The sequence below is a fragment of the Musa acuminata genome, chromosome BXJ3-4, assembly GCF_036884655.1.
Source record: "Musa acuminata AAA Group cultivar baxijiao chromosome BXJ3-4, Cavendish_Baxijiao_AAA, whole genome shotgun sequence".
NCBI lineage: Eukaryota > Viridiplantae > Streptophyta > Magnoliopsida > Zingiberales > Musaceae > Musa > Musa acuminata.
The window spans coordinates 11,160,806-11,179,853 of NC_088352.1; the positions used below are offsets into that span (position 1 = coordinate 11,160,806).

The following is a 19,048-nucleotide window of genomic DNA, read 5'->3' on the forward strand; positions in this document are numbered from 1 at the left end:
GGTCGAGGCCTCGTAGCATATTTCAGGACTTCAGATCACACTTACAGTTGTGATCATGTAGTAGAAAGCAAAAGCAGAAGTAGACAGCATAAATGATTCTTTCCATTTTTCTCTATAAAGAAATGACAAAGTTGCTCAAGTCTCTTAAGGTAAACAGAAACATTAGATATCTGACTCTAGGAAGATTTTCCATATAGCATAGTTAATTCCACATATTTCTGTGTAAGATACTATGTAAGGATGGATCAAACTGGAGCTGGCTAGAACAAGAATTCTGTGTCAGATAGATCAAGTATTTTGTGTGGACCCTTTTGCTTTGTACCAGACTTGAATAGATTTCCTTCAACATACCTGCATCGGACTTGTTCTTAAGAAACAAAGAAACAACAGCTATCTATGCTGTCGAGAGGAAGCATTTTAGTAAAAGCTTACATCTCTTTCAAGAAAGGGTGCTTGTATAATCCATTTGGGATCTTCCCAGTAAATGCATTGTGGTCCAGGTACCTAAAAGACGTATTGATAGAGTGCTCAGTATAGATGATACGACAAACAAAAGTTTGCTTTCATGAGATGGTACAATCTTCAATTGAAGAGATTTTAGATAGTAAACTCACAAGCAGGTCAATCTGGGAATTTCTATGAGCTTGGGAGTTATTTGTCCACTCAACTTGTTGTATGATAAATACCTACAAACACATATATAGAATAAACAAATAGATAGAATCCTCAAAAATCTTGGTGCTAGGTTAAATTGGATGTTGTAAAAAAAACATTTGAGTGTGAAATTTCATTCAATGTGGCAAATCTTACAATATCTCCAGGTTGGTCAAATTTGAAATTTGATCAGTCAATTCTCCACTTAGTTGGTTATCGTTCAGGTACCTATATCAACAAATAGTATCCAAAAAGAGTCTCAGAGTAATAAACAAATAATATGAAAGAAGGCTAGGAACTTACAAGTTGCGGAGAGATGGAAAACCATCTCCATTTTGGATGAAATCGGCTAAAGTTCCCGTCAAGTGGTTGCCACTAACATCACTAGAAATAGATACATTGTTAGGAAATTTCTATATGTTTGATCTTGGAAGTTTGCTACCAAAATTATCACAAAATGATTAACAATGAATCTGAAAAGAGAGTTATCACATAAATCCAGACCGCTAAATGATCCCTTAAAGGTTTGAGGGTATTTATTTAACAGCAAACATGCATGAACAACAGCTGCATATCCAGAAACAGACAACAGACATGCACAGGAGAGAGAGAGAGAGAGAGAGAGAAACAATACAGGTGTCGTAAGTTCTTTAGATTCCCTAATTCTGGAGGAATTTTTCCAGTCAAGCGATTCTCGTGGAGATAAAGATAACGAAGTTCTGGTAGATTTGCAAGCTCCACAGGAATTTCACCCTTGAAATGATTGAAACTCAGGTACCTGCAAAGGTTTCAAAAAGAAAAACACCAATATGAAAAAGCTTCTGAAAACTAACCATTATATGACAAATACACCTTTAAAAACTCACAAATGTGTCAGTTTCTTCAATTCACCAATTTCAGGAGGAATGACATCTTGCAACTTATTCCATCTCAGGTTCCTAAGATGCACCCAGATGAAAACAAGAAAAACTATAAGTAATTAGTTGTCAGGATATATAAGCTTTCCTCAAATGAAAATCCTCAAGAAGAATTACTGTCGCTTTGCCAGTCAAGGAACTCACAAGGACAATGCTTGAAAGTACTACAGGGTTATTTTTTACAGAGTTACTGTCATTTTGCCAGATAAGGTTCATAATATTAGTGTTTCTAAATAAAAGTTTGCTCTCTAATTAGTCACGTAAGATAAACAACTTTTTTTCTTACAAAGTAGTCTCATTTCTAATCAAATTCAACCATATCATTATTTTTAAGATAAAACAGACTTAAATGGGGAACTATAAGCTTGTAAAAAGACAAACTCAGTATAAGCATAGCAACAAGGATTTTAAACTCAGTCCAATACTAGTTCTTGTTATCCAGACCTGTACAGTACATATAAACTAATGGTATACCTACCTATACAGTCTGGTTCATTGAAAAAACAACAGAACAAAATACCGACCAATATCAGATTACAGGCTTAACCAAAAAGCTCAGATGAACATACAGTATCGTGAGGTGCTTCAAACGTCCAATTTGAGGAGGGATGGGCCCTGTCAACTTGTTATTATGAAGATCCCTGACATTAAAGTAGAGTTGAAAATTTTTGTTAAATGCACCGCAACATGTAGTTACAAGCTAATAATCTGGAAGCTGGTTTGTTTGTATAAAGCCATGATTTATAGGAAGCTCATAAAAAGCTAGTCATATGCTTTATTCTTCACATGCAAAGAGAAAAACTAATGTAGACAACTTAGAGGAGCTAACAAATAAGTTGATTTCTTCTGTAGAGATAAACAATGCATTGCATAAGCTGTCAGCAGCTAATTATTATTTATCGACTTACAAGCAAGCTTGATCAACTGTAGCAGCATGTAATGATAAAAGTAACTGCTCTTTTATAAAGGAACCATATTCAGTAATGTTAGCATTTTCAAAGGATACCTGCAGAACGTGAACATGCATAGATTAATTGTTTGAAACAACAACGGAAGTGAGCACCCTCTCTCTATATGTTTCCTTTCTCATGAAAACTGATATACCAAGTCCATGATTAACATGATGCAAAGATTGCTGGCATATCCGTATACATTTGCTGTCCATTTCTTATTGAAAAATGACATACCAAGTCCATGTTTTATTCAGTATAACATGATGCAAGAATGCCGGCACATGGTCACATCATGATGTGAACTTGTGTTCACAGATGTAGCATACAGAAAAGCCACCATGAAGAATACAACCAGCACTTGTTGCTATAAATATTCTGTAACTCATAAATTTGCAACTGATATTTCAGGGAGAGTTCTTACAGTCTTTTTAAGTCCAGGAGATTTGTTACTGCTATAGGAAAAGGGCCAACGATTGAAACTGCATAAACTTCCCTGCAAGTGTAGTAGGACCAAAGAATAAACTTCAGAGACCAATAGAACAATTTTAATGTTTAAAACCAGTATTTACTTCAGAAAATACAAGCTCTACATCAAAACTATATATTCAAAACCAATACCTTATCTAGAAGACAAAAGCTACAGATCAAATACGACTAAAAATAGCTTGTGATTTTATTTATATTTAAGCTTAAAACTATAACATTCATCTGCCAAGTCTTCCTAATAATGAGAGTAATCTACATAGAAATAGAATGCTCTGTTTGCGTCCAAATATCATAGACAACTCATTGAAAAGTCACTGATGTCGTTTCCCTCAGGCCACCGAATTGCAGACAGATAAAGTCTCAAAACTTCCAAGGTGCAAACGTAAGAAACATGATTAGTTGGGAAAGTATGGATACTTACAATTCTGTCACAACCCTGTAATCTCCTTGTTGGGAACATGTAACCCCCGACCACGGGGGAAGATTACCATCTCCACAGGGATCATCTCCCACCCATGCATAGACTACTCTCCATCCAAGTGAAGCCTTGATTTCATTCAATGCTTTCACTGCAAGGTATTCAGTGTAGAGCAATAAGAAGGCATCAATTACATCTTCACATTTTTTTATGTTCTATACGAGGCATTTCAAATTTCTTATATGTCCGTCCAATCATGATAACATATACATGCTCCCTTTCCATCGAAGCTGTGTAAAAAAGCACCATCACAGTATGAGTCCCAACATCCTTCCGAATTCAGAAAATGTCAGTGTTCAGGTCAAGGTGTTGGGAGCAAACAAGGAGGAAATGTCTTGGGCAAATTAAGCTTCTTCTCGTCCTAAATCAGAGTGCTGGTGAACTTTTAAAGAAAGAGGCACTGCACAATTCGTCGACGAGAAAAGGAATTGAGCTCAACAATAAGCGATAAAACCTAACTTGCTGCCCACATTTAGCATGGAGGCGAACGATTGACCGAACCATGCCTACCAATTCTGGATCCTGGTAATGCGATCCACCAAGATTCCAACAAAAAGATGAGAGGAAAGCCACCGAATTACGAGCGATCTATCGCGCCCAAAAGTGTCGAGAAACTATGCGATTCGAACCGGAAAAGAATAGGCTTGGCGGAAGAAGAGGAGTACCGTCTCTCTTCACGGTTTTACAGCGTCCTAGACCCAGGAGGAGGAAGAACACGATCCACGACAAGGTCGAGGAGCTCGCCATGGAATATCTCTCGATCTCGACGACGTTCTACTACCGATCCCGGATGCGCGTGATAAAGGCCCTTACCTTGGCCACTTCACCTAGTGGATCTTCCACCACCCGGCGTTCGGCGTGAAACCACCAGTGGAGAGGGGGCAACTGCGTATTTTCCGATAGAGAGGGGTGTATATATAAAACCCAAGTGCAAACGTGTATTTCATAAAGGCCCTTTTCAAGTTTCTTATTGCAAATGAACCCGTTGCAACCTTCCATTATCCTCCTCCTATCCAGAAATAATTACAACGTGGATCTGCAATTTCTTCTCGGGTAGCAATTGTTCTGCAGCTTGAAGACCAATCATTCTTAAATTTAGCTAACATTTCTTCTTCTCATTCATAATTATCTCATGCTTGTAAGAAATCAGCAATTCTACGGATTCAGAGTTTATGGTTCATAGGTGAATTTGATGCTTCAGCTTCAGAAAGATTGTTTATTACTTGCTTAATTTAGCTATTATGGCATACACAGTTCCTGCAAAGAAGCTATGAAATATCCTACTCAGCAGCTGCAGTCTGCAAGTCTCGAGTGTGCGAACGCATGAGCTCGACACAAGACGGAGAAATGATCTGCTCTGTTCCAACTGATGCAGGTCGTACAACTTCGAAGAAGTCAGACTCAAACCGTCACAAACAAAGTAAACCAATTCGAGATAAATGGCCTTTTCTTCGGGACACTCAAGTGAAATCTTGGGCAATGTCACTTCATTTTGTGAACGTGTTTCATAAGGTTATCAGAAAATTTTTCATTTTGTCTTAAGAATTATACACAAGAATTGACTGTTTTAGAACCAACAATGATAGAAGTGCAGTCGATATGGATCCTAGAACAGAGGTCTCTTCAAGTTATAGATAGATAGATAGATCCATCTAATACAACTAGCAATGCTTTCATTTAATGCAACAAAAGACACTCCATTACAAAGTATATTAGGAAAGGATAAGACGAAAATAATTGAGAAAAATACCCAATATGATAAGGCAATAATCATAAAGAAGTAAAATCAACATCATGATCCATGGTTGTCGTCTCCCAATCAGACCACAGCAGGCATGTCCTTGAGCCATGGATCCAGTGGCTTCCCAATCGAGTAAACGATGAATCCGATCTCCCTAAGCTCCTCGGGATCCACCACATTGCGCCCATCGAAGATGAAGGCAGGCTTCTGCATGCTCTCGTAGATCTTGGCGTAGTCCAGTTTCCGGAACTCATCCCACTCCGTCAGGATGCAGACTCCATGCGCCCCCTTGGTGGCCTCGTAGGCGTCCCAGGTCACGGACACCGCCTTCACGGCCGTCGGGCTCATCGGCTGGAGGTGGACGGGGTGATCCCAGTCGAACTTGTTCATCGCGAGATCACGTTGGATCTGGTCCTCCGTCACCTGGGGGTCGTAGATGCTGATCTTGGCCTTGTCGCCCAAAAGGCCCTTGCAGACGTCGATGGCCGGAGTCTCCCTTGTGTCGCCGGTGTCCTTCTTGAAGGCGAACCCGAGCACTGCGATCTTCTTGCCCGCCACGGTGTTGAACATGGAGGAAACCACCCGGTTCACGAACCTGCTTTTCTGGTAGTCATTGATCTTGATGACTTGCTTCCAGTAGTTGGCCACCTCCGGGAGGCCATTGCACTCGCAGATGTAGACCAGGTTGAGGATGTCCTTCTGGAAGCAGGAGCCACCGAATCCAACGCTTGCGTTCAGGAACTTGGGCCCGATCCTGCTGTCCTTCCCGACAGCGTAGGCCACCTCGGCCACATTGGCCCCTGTGGCCTCGCACAGCGCAGAAATGGCGTTCACCGATGAGATCCTCTGAGCTAGGAAGGCATTAGCCGCGAGCTTGGATAGCTCGGCAGACCACAAATTGGTGGTGAGGATTCTGTCCTCCGGAACCCAATTGGCGTAGACCTGTTTCAGAGCTTGGACGGCCTTCCGGCCCTCCGGGGTCTCCCGCCCGCCGATGAGCACTCTGTCAGGGTTGAACAGGTCCTGGATCGCCGTGCCCTCCGCAAGGAACTCCGGGTTGGAGAGGATCTGGTAGCGTATGCCTTTGCTGTTGTGGGTCAAGATCTTCTCGATGGCCTCTGCGGTCTTGACGGGCACGGTGGACTTCTCCACCACGATCTTGTCGGACTTGGCGACGTCAGCGATCATGCGAGCCGCGCTCTCCCAGTAGGTGAGGTCTGCAGCCTTGCCTGCGCCGAGGCCGCGGGTTTTGGTGGGGGTGTTCACGGAGACGAAGATGATGTCGGCTTCGCGGACGTGCTTCTCTATGTCCGTGCTAAAGAAGAGGTTCCTTCCTCGGCACTGCTTGACGACATCGTCGAGCCCCGGCTCGTAGATCGGGAGTTGATCGCTGTTCCATGCGGCGATACGGGCGACAGAGATGTCCACGACCACCACCTCGATGGCAGGGCATTTCAGAGCAATCACGGCCATGGTTGGGCCGCCGACGTAGCCGGCTCCGATGCAGCATATCTTCACCATGTCTGCGTTCGAGATTGTCCGAACAATATCAAGCGGTCAGAAGATGCAAAACACTGACGAATCTGAATCATTCATGACGTTGATTCTTCTGACAACATCAAGGCTTAAGAAAGGATACGAGTCGAGTGGCTGCAAACACTAGAGATCTGCAACCAGCATAATGTCCGAGACTCAAAGCAAACTAAAACTACGATTCCTTCTCATTCGAGTTCTTCAAGAGTGTTCATAATGTAATTGAACTTTTGCAGCTATATCTATATTTTTTTTTTGTCTTAAGCTCAACTTCTCCAACTGGAAAGATGTTGAGAATCCATGATGAAAGGATAGATCAAGGTCAAATTTTGCCGGTTAACAAGCTTTTATCCCCAAACGAAAGCTACTCAGGCAGCAAAAAAAATTACATGTGGATCAAATCTGAAAAATCACAGTTGGAAATGCACCTTAACATCTTAACAACTAAAACTGTCACATAACACCACTCGCTACAAGATTTGCACAAACAGGTGACCTGAAGGTGTTGTGATCTATACACGTCCACAGATGCAAAGTCTGAGAAATCTGAACTCTTTTCTTACTCATCATTCATTCTACAATTGTGAATTAGCAGCATGATACTGAAAGAACCGTCGATCTAAAAGACCAACCATAGCACATAACTAATCAAAGAGGACGCTTAGAAAGAGACCAGCGCAAACAGAGGGCGATAGAAATCTATCAATCGAACCAGAGAGAAACACTTCATATCAGGTGAGAACATTACCTTCTCGGAACTTTCCTACGAGGAAGAGGCACAGGAACGGGAAGATCTGAGATCCTATGGCAGGACGACAGCGAGGAAGGAGAAAGAGGACTTCCCTGTGAAGAGAAAGGAAATGGTCTGCAGCTCCTTAAATACTAAAAAGAGGCCTTCCCCTTCTTTCTCATACTCCCATCGTGAGATCTAGTTCATTCTCCCTACCATGAACTCACCACACAAAAAGTCAAAGAGGTAACACTGACATCGACTACTCCGCAAGCATCTCACGATCTACCAAACACAAACATTTTCTTATCACCGGATGGAAATATTGTACGTGTTCTGACGAAAAATTCTTGCATTAATTTAACTTCCAAACCGACAGAGAGAACGAAAGGGAAGGAAACAGTCAACTGTATGATCGCATGTTCTCTATCACGTAACTCCAAAACAGACAGCATTAGGATTCAAATAACCAGTCCAGAGAACTGGAGGATCAAGATGTTTTACTGCAGTAGAATGAAGGAAGCAGGCAAATCAATACAATGACAGCAGAACAACCAAGTTCTCATAGGTCGCAATCTAAAATAACAGAGAACAAATCCAGGAAAGTCCACAACAACGACGTTCTTTTCTTCTCCGCATGTCAGACTTTTCCAAGTATCCGAAGTTTGCTTCTAAACCCACACCAGAATCGAAACAGCACTTTTACTCTCATGTATTCTTTGAAATAGATAAGTAACAATCATCGAACTAGGATTAATAACCAGAAAGAACATACTTTGGTCGAATTTTTTGTGATAAAAAATTTCATTTTCTTTAAGAAAATTAAAGATGATCAGATATGTGAGGAAACTTGAGAGATCAGGAAAGGCAAATGATTGTTGGTTGAGAGAAAGTTGGTGTGAGATGAAAGATGTTAAGCTGATCCATAGTTTAAGAAAAGGGTACTGACAGTGGGAGAGGAAGGTAGCAGACAACCTCATGCAATGGTACAACATACAGCAAAAAGAAGCAAGTGGATTTGATTATAACGTAGAAAACACTACAACAGAAACTGTAATGATAATGGATTAAAATGAAAAGAAATCTTCACTCGATTTATTTTATCTATTTATTTATACTGATGTATCTATCGATTATTATGTATCGAATCACATCGACATAAATAGATTGTCTAAATAATTCGTCCATATTGAATATATTAAACAATATATCAATCTTTAAACGAAAAAGATATAAAAAATATATTTCTTTTTGTTGGTAAGATTAGTTAACGCTTACTTGTACTTTTCTCCCTACTGCATCATCATCATCATCGTATGCCTAACTCCACTGCGTCTCACATAATAATGGAGATTGGCCGAATCCGTGGAATTCTTCAAGATAGAACACGGAGGAATTGTGGCTCACGACCTTTTCTGTGCATCTACCTGCACTCATTCATACTTGTTCTCCTTTTTCTTGTGTGGAATTGATTGAAGTGATGGAAGCTGAATACCGGGTCAAACGTTCAGGAGATGAAACCTTCAAAGGTCTTGTCGATGTCGGTATGCGTCACATCAACATTATATTTGCATTTATAAGTATTACGCTTATCGAAAATTACGGATATCTTCCTCATACGTAACACAGTTAATTATTCGAGTTCGATCGATCACAATGGTGACTTGGGTTTTGGCTTGATTGAGTGATAAATGGGACCTTCAATGCGACCGTAGAGGAGGAGAAGTATTTATGATTCCGTTAACAAGAGATTCCACCATCTCTAATCAATCATGAATTAGGGAAGATACCAAATCTCTCATCATAAAACCGGACCAATCATCAACTGTCTTCACCGAATGGGAAGGAACAAAACAAGCTCGATTAACACAGCTGTCTCGTGGACCCAAAAACGTTGAAGTTTCTTCGTCCATGTAGAATTGATAGAATGCACATTAATTTTTTAGTCATCTAACATGACTAAAATTCTTGGGAACCATAGATCAGGTAATGTGTCTCCATCGCCAAAATTGTCCGTTAAATATCTATTTTTGTTGTTGAATGATAATTAGAATCTATCAATGAACACAAGTCTCTCGACGTTTTTCTTTTAATTCTCACGCACGATATGGTAAGTCCCAACAGGTAGATAAAAAGTTTTCATTAAATGCGTGAAAGGATCATAAGATAATTGTCTTCCTGATTGATTCAGGAAAATATTTAGGATTTCCAAGTACTGCAACTTTGGTTGCTTGTGAGCCGCTACACATAAAGTTTTAGTTGGCTACCAATATCAGCTTTGCAGGCGGACAGCGGGCACTGTTCGATTCTGGGGGTGCATGGAATGTTGCAGGCACTGCGCCCACCACCTCCTCCTCCTCCGCCCACATGCTGCTCCCACCTCCTCCCCCACCCTTCCTCCATGTGCTCTCCGCCATGTCTCCCTCCCTCTCTGGTCCTGTGTCTTCCCGCCCCTTCCTCGCGGCAACGACGCGGATGTATCGCTGGCCACTGGCCACTGGCCACGCTCCCCATCTTCACATGCTCTCTGCTTCGTATCAAACCCCACCCACCCACCGGCCCTGTTCCTCCACCATCTCCTCCAAGTTTTAGCTGACCTCAGTACCCCCAAGCAAGCATCCTTTCCTGGTCCTTAATTATCTATAAATACATAAGGTTTATTATATATCTTTTTTACTTAATGTCTTTGGTTACAAAAACTGTTAACACGCACGAGATTGCAACCGTATACCGATATATATGTTATTGCTATAAAACTTGTGTAGCGGTTGCCGTAGCAGTAGTAACGCCCGCTATAACGAGTCCGCCATCAACGTAACGAGCCGTTGGATCGATATCCGATCACGCGTGCCACGGTCTCGAGGAAAGCGCGTAACGGGGCGAAGGAGCCGCTGACACCCACGTGGACCTGTCACAATGGTTACTGTTGCAAAAGGCGGGTTTGATCAAATAAACGTTCTGAATCTGCACCCACATAGTGTGCCCGCGGAAGGAGGTGGTCCCGTTCACGCTTCAGTTCAAGCCGCGTCGGCAGCGGTTTGCAGTGCGGTTTGAATGTAAAAATTGCCGGTGCGAAAACACAGCTGTTGCTTTTTACGTAACGGGGTATTTTGGGAATTGAGACACGTGAATGTTTCGGGCTCCCACGTGATCCGTGGCAGTACCGCCTATGGCTTTCTCATGTTTAACTTTTCCTCTTATACTTTGACCATATTCTTGTCTTTAATATACATGAATGCCATCGCTCCCTGTGCTGATTTCACTGACGTGGTGGTGGTGATATCGTAGTTATTGGAAGAAACAGGGGAACATTGGTATGCGATTCAACACTTGAGCTTTGTTTCATGTTTCCTCCGTCCTGTCTCCATAAAATGAGTTGAAAGAGTCTCATTGCTTCCCATCTTCGGCGACCGCTTCTTCGACACCCTCTTACCTGCCATGCCGACGAGCCTCGACCACAAGATCTCGAGACCTGTAGTAAGAATGAACAGGAGACGGCGGAGGAGGTTGCCGCTTCTAAAGCGCTCGAGGATATGCTACGATATCGATGGCAGGAGGAAGCAGAGCCCGGCAACGGCGGCGGTGACGTCGGGGGCAGTGAAGGAGCGGCTTCAAGCGCTCAGGAAGCTTATACCGCGTAAAACCGACAGCGTGAAGGAGAAGGAGATGGCTACCGACAGGATATTCGAGGAGACGGCGGAGTATATCCTTCTGCTGAGGGCCCAAGTCGAGGTCTTGAAGCTGTTGGTGGATTTCCATAGCCCCTGCACGGAGAAGAATGGCGGCATGCAGTGAGTGATGCGGTATATGTTGGAGAGTGAGAGCTAAATGGATGGTTTTTTTTGGATTGATCATGTCATTTTGCCGCGTCTTTTGTTATGTCTGTGTTGATTGTGGCTCTGGTCGATGAGGGGACAGCCAACTGAGAGATTCTTTTGCGATCTCCTTGTCCCAATGTTTAAGCTAGAACTAGCAAGGCATCAGTGCTCTTAAATTAGTGGAAACACTTTTTCTTTAGAAAAAAAGATAGAAAAAGAAGTTGGTAATACTTGTTCCCAAGATGGCTGTACACTTTCAATCGAGTAGTGCTATATAAGAACTTTGCAGTGTACTATTCCTAGTGACTCTATCCTCTTTAACGCAATGGGAGTACTTCTTGCGTGGGAGTATATATATATATATACTGTACATTTTATTACGTACACTGAACAGAGCAAGAGATGTGAAATCTTATTAAGTGAGGCTCAGTTTAGTCATTCAGACTGTTGTCGACAGTGCAAGTTCAAATTCGAAGGCTTTCCGGGCTTTCTTTCGTTGAGGTCTTCATGGCATCAACAAAAGCTTGAAGATTCTGAGAGGAAGACCCTCCTCTGCTAATGTTTCTGTGGGCTATGTCCTTCAGAAGTAATGCCTTTGATCTCATTTCCTCGTCCCTCAGCAGCTCCTCCACCTTCGATTTGATGCGTTCCTGTTTCACTATCCCATTCTCATCAGCCATCAACCTCATACCCACCTTCCACACATCACATATGAAGCTTTCGTTGAGGAACTGGTCTGCGAAATATGGCCAGCACAGGAAAAGAACTCCATTGCTGATACCCTCCATGGTCGAGTTCCAGCCGCAGTGGGACAGGAAGCATCCTACGGATGGGTGAGCCAACACTCTGTGTTGAGGTGACCAGGCTACCATCCTCCCCCTTCCCGCGACACGGGTTTCGAAGCCAGGTGGGTAGGCATCATCGGATGCGGCGGTGAGGTCAGCCCTGACCACCCACAGGAACGGGCGGCCGGTCGCCTCGAGCCCCAGCGCGAGCTCTTGGAACTTGCGGCGGTCGAAGATGGTGAAGCTTCCGAAGGAAACGTAGATGACCGAGCTGGGCGGCTGCTCATCGAGCCAGGACATGCAGGTGGTATCCTCGGGCCAGAAATGCCCTGCAGGTCTCCCTGGTCGCAGGCCTGTGAGCAATGGCCCTACGGGGAGAATTCTTGGAGCACTGGCGAACACTGGTTCTTCAATCTCTTTGAAAGAGTTGCAGATGACGAACTCTGCAATCTCGATTGCTCGATTGTTGTCGAGTATGTAGTTGAACAGTGTTCGTTGGGTTCTACGATCGCCGATACAGTTCCAGACGAAGTGAGCTGTGTTCATGAGCGGCATGCCGGGACCGAGCTGGAACATCTCTTGCCTTGTTGCTGCTCCTTTACAGAATGGAACAGATTCTCTCAACTGCTCTGTAGTCGAGTAATAAATCACAGGTGAAATAGTAGCTTTCTTTCTCAGTTTGCAGACTAATTCTTACCCTCTGCATCGATGACACCTTTGGAGGTCAACTCCGGAATTCTGAGCAGTGTGGCCAGCAGCTGGGCTGACGCCGGCCAGAACGCAGCCGGCCGAAGACCCATCTTCTTCGCAATCTCAAGCGCCCATGCCATGCTCTCGTCGACTATCATGCATGTGATCCGGTCTCCTGCTTCACTGCTCTTCCGTATCAATTCCTCCAAACACAGCGGCATAGTCTTCATGAGACCTTCGGTTAGCCTCCCGAGATCATTTCGATCTTCTTCCTGGTCCAACCCATCGGGGACGGAAACCAGATTGATCTGCTCCATTGTGCTATCAATCTGTAAGGCGGCGACAACGCGATCATGATTGAACTCTGTGTTGACAAAGGTGATTCTGAAGCCACGATCCACCAAGCAATGCGAGAGTTCCATGAGGGGGATAACATGGCCTTGTGCTGGGTATGGCAGTACCAGTGCATGTGGCAATACCCCCATGTCAGCTCTGCTATCGCAGTTGTGCACTTCAGCCGTCACATATATTGCAGACAAATGACGATGGAATGGTATTTTATTCAAACAATTCGATACCTTTCCTGGTTTCTTGTTCCATATTTACCATGTCTTCATCGGATCTATAGTTATGTGATCGGTCTCATCGTACCGGCCGGCTGATGTGTTGACTTTCGTGTCATCTCAGATGGGCTAAGAACAAGAAGTTGGACGGAAGATTCAAAGAAGTGAAGTTGTCATCTTGCAGAAACAACACCACTAAGTTCATTACTTGGAGGTGATGCAACTTATGTTTGGCAGCAAACAAGACAAACAGATGCAGCAATGACACATACGAATGCCTGTAACTCGGTAGTCTTTTCAAACATAATGCAACTGAGCATCTTGCTTTTATGGAAGGTGACACGGGTTTCTCGATTACATTCAGCCTGCAAAATCAGTATCCCTTAAAATATTATATCACATAATAACTTCTACTCGAAATCGCCGACTGTGCAACCTACACCCTAATAGTTAAAAGAGCTATGATATATATATATATATATATATATATATATATATATATATGAAATATAAATTATTATCTTACAACGAAAGATTGTTTGAAGTAAGAGAAACTATTCTAATCACTTTATCAATGATTAGAACAATAATTTAATTTTTTTAAAATATCATAAATTAAGAAGTTTGATAAAGTGAAAAGAAAGTAAAGATTTTTAGGTTTTGAATGCCAAAGTAAAAAAAAGCTCTATAAGTTTCAATGTTCATGCGAGAACCTAAAAACAAAACACTCACATGTGTTAAAAAATGATTATATTTCTAATATTATCTCTTTACAAAAGGCAATCAACATTGTTTATATAAAACAAAGAATCAGTTCAAAAGGAATATATCTATTAAATATATTAAATGATATTTATATTCCTAATTCATGAATGTAAATCATTCATGAAATTCCCTATGACTAATCAAAAACACATGATCTTTTATTTTAATAAAATAAAACCCAAACTAAAATAAAATAAGTTCATAATTACCAATATGACACAACATGATCGAATGATTTTTATTTTTCAAAATAAGCTAAAATTTGTCATTCTCTTGAGGTTGGACTTTCTCTTCGTGATTTGGATTTATTTGAATCATGTTGATTATTTTAGGCCATTCTTACATCTATAGAACCTTGACCGAGTCTTGATCAGTTTGCTCATTCCAAATGTCTTCCAATAAACAAGTTAAGGTTTCTTTCATCCTTTAAGCTTTAGCTCTTGTCATTAGTCCTCTATGAATAGTTAAAGGGTCTTTGACAGAATTATGATCAACTTGTTAATTCATATCATTCCCCCTTTCCCCAAAAGGATTCGTCCTCGAATTAGCATCTTCTTCACCTACGTCAAATAAAGATAAATCAGAAATATTGAAGATCGTATTAATATTGCCATACTCACTTGATAGTTTCAACTTGTATACATTGTCATTGATTATTTGAATCACTTGAAATGGACCATCTCTTCTTAGCATTAATTTAGACTTCCTTTGGCCAGCAAATCTTTCCTTTCTTAAGTATACCCAAACTCAATCACCAATTTCAAATACTAGTTGCTTTCGGCCTTTGTTATATTGTTTCTCATATTGTAGAGTTTTCTTTTCAATTTGTGTTCATACTCTTTCATGCAATACTTTGACAAAATCAATTTTTTGCTTATCATCCAAATGTAGTAAATCTATATGAGTTAATAGATTGAACCTGTACATAACTTTAAATGGGAAAAGGTTTATTATAGTATGCACACTTCTGTTATAAGCAAATTCTACATATGAAAAACATTTCTCCCAATTTTTTTAATTCTTTTTAAATTATGACCCTCAAAAACATTAATAAAGTTTGATTTACCATCTTCGTTTGTCTATTTGTTTATGGATGATATGTAGTTAAATACAATAATCTTGTACCCAACTTGTTCTAACGTATTTTCCAAAAGTGACTAAGGAACTTCACATCTCTATCACTTATAATTTCTTTGAAGAACAACCCCACAACATATATTGTATCATCTATTTTATGATAAGGAATGAAATGTGTCATTTTACTAAATATGTCAACAATAACAAAAATAGAATCTTTCCCTCGTTTCAACCTAGGTAAACCCAAGACAAAATACTTAGATATATCAACCCAAGGCTCACTAGGTATAGGAAGTGCTAGTCATAGGTGCCCTACAAGCAAATTACATGAATAATGGCATGTGTGACATGACACGCATTCTTTTTTCTTATTATATTTTGATATTTTATCATTTTATATTACTTATTATATATATATATATATATATATATATATATATATATATATATAATGTTATTCATAGATTTGTACAATGGGAATCGGATCATGATAAGATCATGATAATGAGACCGATTCACCTTTAAACATAAACTCTAAAGAATCCTGGTCATAAGTTACTTGAGAGGGACATCGAGATAATCGAACAGACTAGTGTGCTATATAGACATCCATATGATGGAGGTAGTTGGTCTCATAACTGCTCATGTAGGGACACTAAGGACACAGTACATGTGCTCATTGGAGAATGAGTTCATTGATTGATCCACTTACGGAATGTTGGATGGTTGATAATAACTCATTGTCAGATAACGATTCTATTATCCTAGTAATATATCTAGTCCTTAGACTTGAGACACCATGGATGTCCTATATGAATACTCCACTCTTTGATACCAAACTTATAGGTTTGAAAGTTTCAGATCTAGTACATCCGGTTATTGAGAGTGACAGTCAACCTTACGAAAGCTATTGAGTATCGATAGACGATCATTCGCTCTCGATATCATGAGAGGAATATCCTGTATGTTCTTACTCAAACAAATCCTTAGCCAATGTCATTCAGATTGAGAGAGAAAGAGTTTTTCGGGAGAATCCGATTAGAGCGAGACTCAAGGAGAAACCGTATAGACCTGACAGCACCATGCCCGGTATATGATCTCTGAGATATTAGATAGATGAGGGACTATAAGTACACGGTAACTAATGATGGATAGGTCTAAAGGATTGGGTTCCCTTATATTATATAGGGACTACGGCGTAGTTGCTTAGTGCATCCGTAGTAGATGAGTCGAGTGAATTATTATGAAGATACTAATTCACTAAGCTAGAAGTAGTTCTGACAAGTACGACTCACGACCAGCTCGATATTGGGCCTAGAGGGTCACACACATATGGTAGATGTTGCGAATGTTCAGATTTGAGATATTTGCTGGAGCCCCTATCTTATTGGATATCCAATAAGCCATTGAATTATTTGATCTCATGGATGAGATCTAATAAGAGCCAATAAAAGATTATTGGATAGAGACCCACTAATCTAAGAGGCTTGAGTAATTGGATGATGATCTAGTATCAAATATGGCATGATATATTAGGGTTAACTAGGGGCCTTTATAAATAGGATGAAACTAAAAACTTATTGGTTGAGGCTTCTTGGTTGTCACATCCTATTCTCTTTTTCCCTTTTCCTCCTCAAATAGCAAGCTAAGAATCGAGGAGCGTCGTCGCAGCCTTGCTATGTGGATCACGTTAGAGAGGAAGATGCTTGACCTCATTCATCCTCTCCAATATATTTATAAAAATTCAGGGATATACGATCTCCCTAGGTAAAACATAACTATCTTTCTGACATATAGTTTTTTATTTTACGGATTTCACGTACTAATCTTCGCACGACGACGAACACCTATTCGAAAATTTAGGTTTTTGTTTTTTGTTCTTCCGCTGCATATATGATGTCGCCCCTAGATTTCCCAACATGAAGAGGAGTATACAGTCCATGAGGCACTATTGTAGATTTAGCTTATTTACAAGTAATACATTTCTCACACAATCTCTCAATATCTCTTTTCATATGTGGTCAAAAGAAATGATCACTTAACACATCTAAAGTTTTTCTAACCTCAAAGTGCCCCCATTAAATCTCTACTATATACCTCTGTCATAAGTAAGTCTTTCATTGAACATTAAGGAACACATAACTTGTTTTCTTCGAAAAGAAAATCATCATGCGTGAAGAATTTTTCAAAACCCCCTTTCTCACATGCTTCATAAACATTAGTAAAATTATGGTTAGAATTGTATAAATCTTTAATGTACTCAAAACTCAATAATTTTATATCAAGTTTAGACATTAGAGCATACCTTCTAGAAAGAGCATCGATAACCATATTTTCCTTATTTTGTTTATATTTGATGATGTATGGAAAGGATTCAATAAACTCTACTCATTTTGCATGCCTATGACTTAGCTTTTCTAAGGACTCATAATCAATATGTATAATGAATTCCTTATATAAAAAATAGTGCTGTCATGTCTTTAACACTCTTACCAAAACATAAAATTCCTTATCATATGTTGGGCAGTTAAGACTTGCTCCACTTAGCTTCTCCCTAAAGAACGTAATGGGTCTACCTTCTTGCATTAAGACTTTTCCAATACTTATTCCACTCACATAACACTCAATCTTAAAAGTTTTAGCAAAATTAGGTAAAACAAGCAAATGTGAGTTTGTCTTTAAACAAGTTAAAAGCATAATCTTCTTTTTTACACCACCTAAATCTCATATTCTTTTTTATACATTTAGTTAATGGTGTAACAATTATAGAAAAATCCTTAATGAATCTTCTATAAAAGCTAACAAGACGGTAAAAACTTCTAACATCACTAACACTAGTGAGTTTTGGCCACTCCCTTATTACTTTCATTTTTTTTTATCAACATTTATTCTTTTATCATTAACAATATATCAAAGAAAGTAATTTCATTAGTGCAAAAAGTATATTTCTTTATATTAGCATATAACTTTTCTTTTCTAAGTATATCAAAAATAGCTTTTAAATGTGTTACATGTTCATCCAAACTTTTACTATACACAAGTATATCATCAAAATAAACCACTATAAAATTTTCAATGTAAGCATATAAAACATAGTTCATCAATCTCATGAAAGTGCTACATATGTTAGTTAAACCAAACAATATCACCAACCATTCATATAAACCATATTTAGTTTCAAAAGTGGTTTTCCATTTATCGCCCTTACGTATTCTTATTTGATGATATCTAGATTTTAAATCAAAATTTGAAAATACATAAGAACCCTGTAATTCATCCAACATATTATCTAGCCTAGGAATAGGATGTGTATACTTTATCGTGATCAAGACAAAATAAGAACTACACATTGACTCATGCTTCCTCGCATATACCCATTTTCTATAAGCTCACTTGCTTTTCGATTTCCTTGGTCTCTACGGGGTGGCATCTATATGTTGGCCTATTTGGTATGCTTGCACCCGGAATGAAATCAATTTGATGTCAATTCCTTTAATTGGTGCCAAACCATTATGAACTTCTTCGAGAAAAGAGATCCCCATTATCCTGGAAAAGATCAATTACAACATTAGGCAAACTCCTATCAATTTCGTTAGAAGTAGTCAAAATCCAAGCGTTCATCAAACAGTTGGCAGATCGATTTTTGCTTAAAGATCTTGGACCATTGAACTACTTTATGGGCGTCGAAGCTACATTCACATCTTCAGGTTTCTTTTTATCACAATGAAAGTACATTCAAGATTTCTTATTAAAGACAAACATGCAGGATGCAAATGCAGTTACAACCCCCCTCTTTGCTAGTGATTCTCTCAAATTATCTGATAGAAGTCCTGCTACAGAACCCACTCAATACCGCCA

At 40.0% G+C, this 19,048-nt stretch overlaps 4 protein-coding genes across 4 annotated transcripts; 1 reads left to right on the forward strand and 3 right to left on the reverse strand.

The window, feature by feature from the left end:
- Positions 1-80: 80 nt before the first annotated feature.
- On the reverse strand, positions 81-4,383 carry LOC135637255 (probable leucine-rich repeat receptor-like protein kinase At1g35710). The gene is made up of 11 exons (XM_065149862.1): positions 4,154-4,383; positions 3,432-3,579; positions 2,946-3,017; positions 2,141-2,212; positions 1,521-1,592; positions 1,289-1,432; positions 958-1,038; positions 811-882; positions 615-686; positions 433-504; positions 81-351 (listed from the first exon to the last, which is right to left on the reverse strand). Exons 1-11 carry the CDS (start codon positions 4,233-4,235, stop codon positions 261-263), a joined length of 978 nt encoding a protein of 325 aa, XP_065005934.1. The 5' UTR covers positions 4,236-4,383; the 3' UTR covers positions 81-260.
- Positions 4,384-5,141: 758 nt separating this feature from the next.
- Positions 5,142-7,669, reverse strand: LOC103981423 (UDP-glucose 6-dehydrogenase 4). Its single transcript, XM_009398153.3, has 2 exons — positions 7,511-7,669; positions 5,142-6,752 (listed from the first exon to the last, which is right to left on the reverse strand). Exon 2 carries the CDS (start codon positions 6,748-6,750, stop codon positions 5,308-5,310), a length of 1,443 nt encoding a protein of 480 aa, XP_009396428.2. The 5' UTR covers positions 6,751-6,752; positions 7,511-7,669; the 3' UTR covers positions 5,142-5,307.
- Positions 7,670-10,930: 3,261 nt separating this feature from the next.
- Positions 10,931-11,287, forward strand: LOC103981720 (transcription factor PAR2-like). The gene has a single exon (XM_065148029.1). The coding sequence runs from the start codon at positions 10,931-10,933 to the stop codon at positions 11,285-11,287; it is 357 nt and encodes a 118-aa protein (XP_065004101.1).
- Positions 11,288-11,774: 487 nt separating this feature from the next.
- Positions 11,775-13,296, reverse strand: LOC103981424 (UDP-glycosyltransferase 83A1-like). The gene is made up of 2 exons (XM_009398154.3): positions 12,793-13,296; positions 11,775-12,691 (listed from the first exon to the last, which is right to left on the reverse strand). The coding sequence occupies exons 1-2, from the start codon at positions 13,268-13,270 to the stop codon at positions 11,775-11,777; spliced, it is 1,395 nt and encodes a 464-aa protein (XP_009396429.3). The 5' UTR covers positions 13,271-13,296.
- Positions 13,297-19,048: the final 5,752 nt, after the last annotated feature.

Excerpts from the sequence above, each read along its gene's own strand:
- LOC135637255 (XM_065149862.1), bottom strand. The coding sequence starts at position 4,235 with ATGGCGAGCTCCTCGACCTTGTCGTGGATCGTGTTCTTCCTCCTCCTG. Across the intron at positions 2,213-2,945 it reads CTCCTGGACTTAAAAAGACT|GGATCTTCATAATAACAAGT; the intron begins GTAAGAACTCTC and ends CTTTAATGTCAG. Across the intron at positions 352-432 it reads CACCCTTTCTTGAAAGAGAT|GTATGTTGAAGGAAATCTAT; the intron begins GTAAGCTTTTAC and ends AGTCCGATGCAG.
- LOC103981424 (XM_009398154.3), bottom strand. The coding sequence starts at position 13,270 with ATGGGGGTATTGCCACATGCACTGGTACTGCCATACCCAGCACAAGGC. Across the intron at positions 12,692-12,792 it reads AGGTGTCATCGATGCAGAGG|GAGCAGCAACAAGGCAAGAG; the intron begins GTAAGAATTAGT and ends CATTCTGTAAAG.
- LOC103981720 (XM_065148029.1), top strand. The coding sequence starts at position 10,931 with ATGCCGACGAGCCTCGACCACAAGATCTCGAGACCTGTAGTAAGAATG.
- LOC103981423 (XM_009398153.3), bottom strand. The coding sequence starts at position 6,750 with ATGGTGAAGATATGCTGCATCGGAGCCGGCTACGTCGGCGGCCCAACC.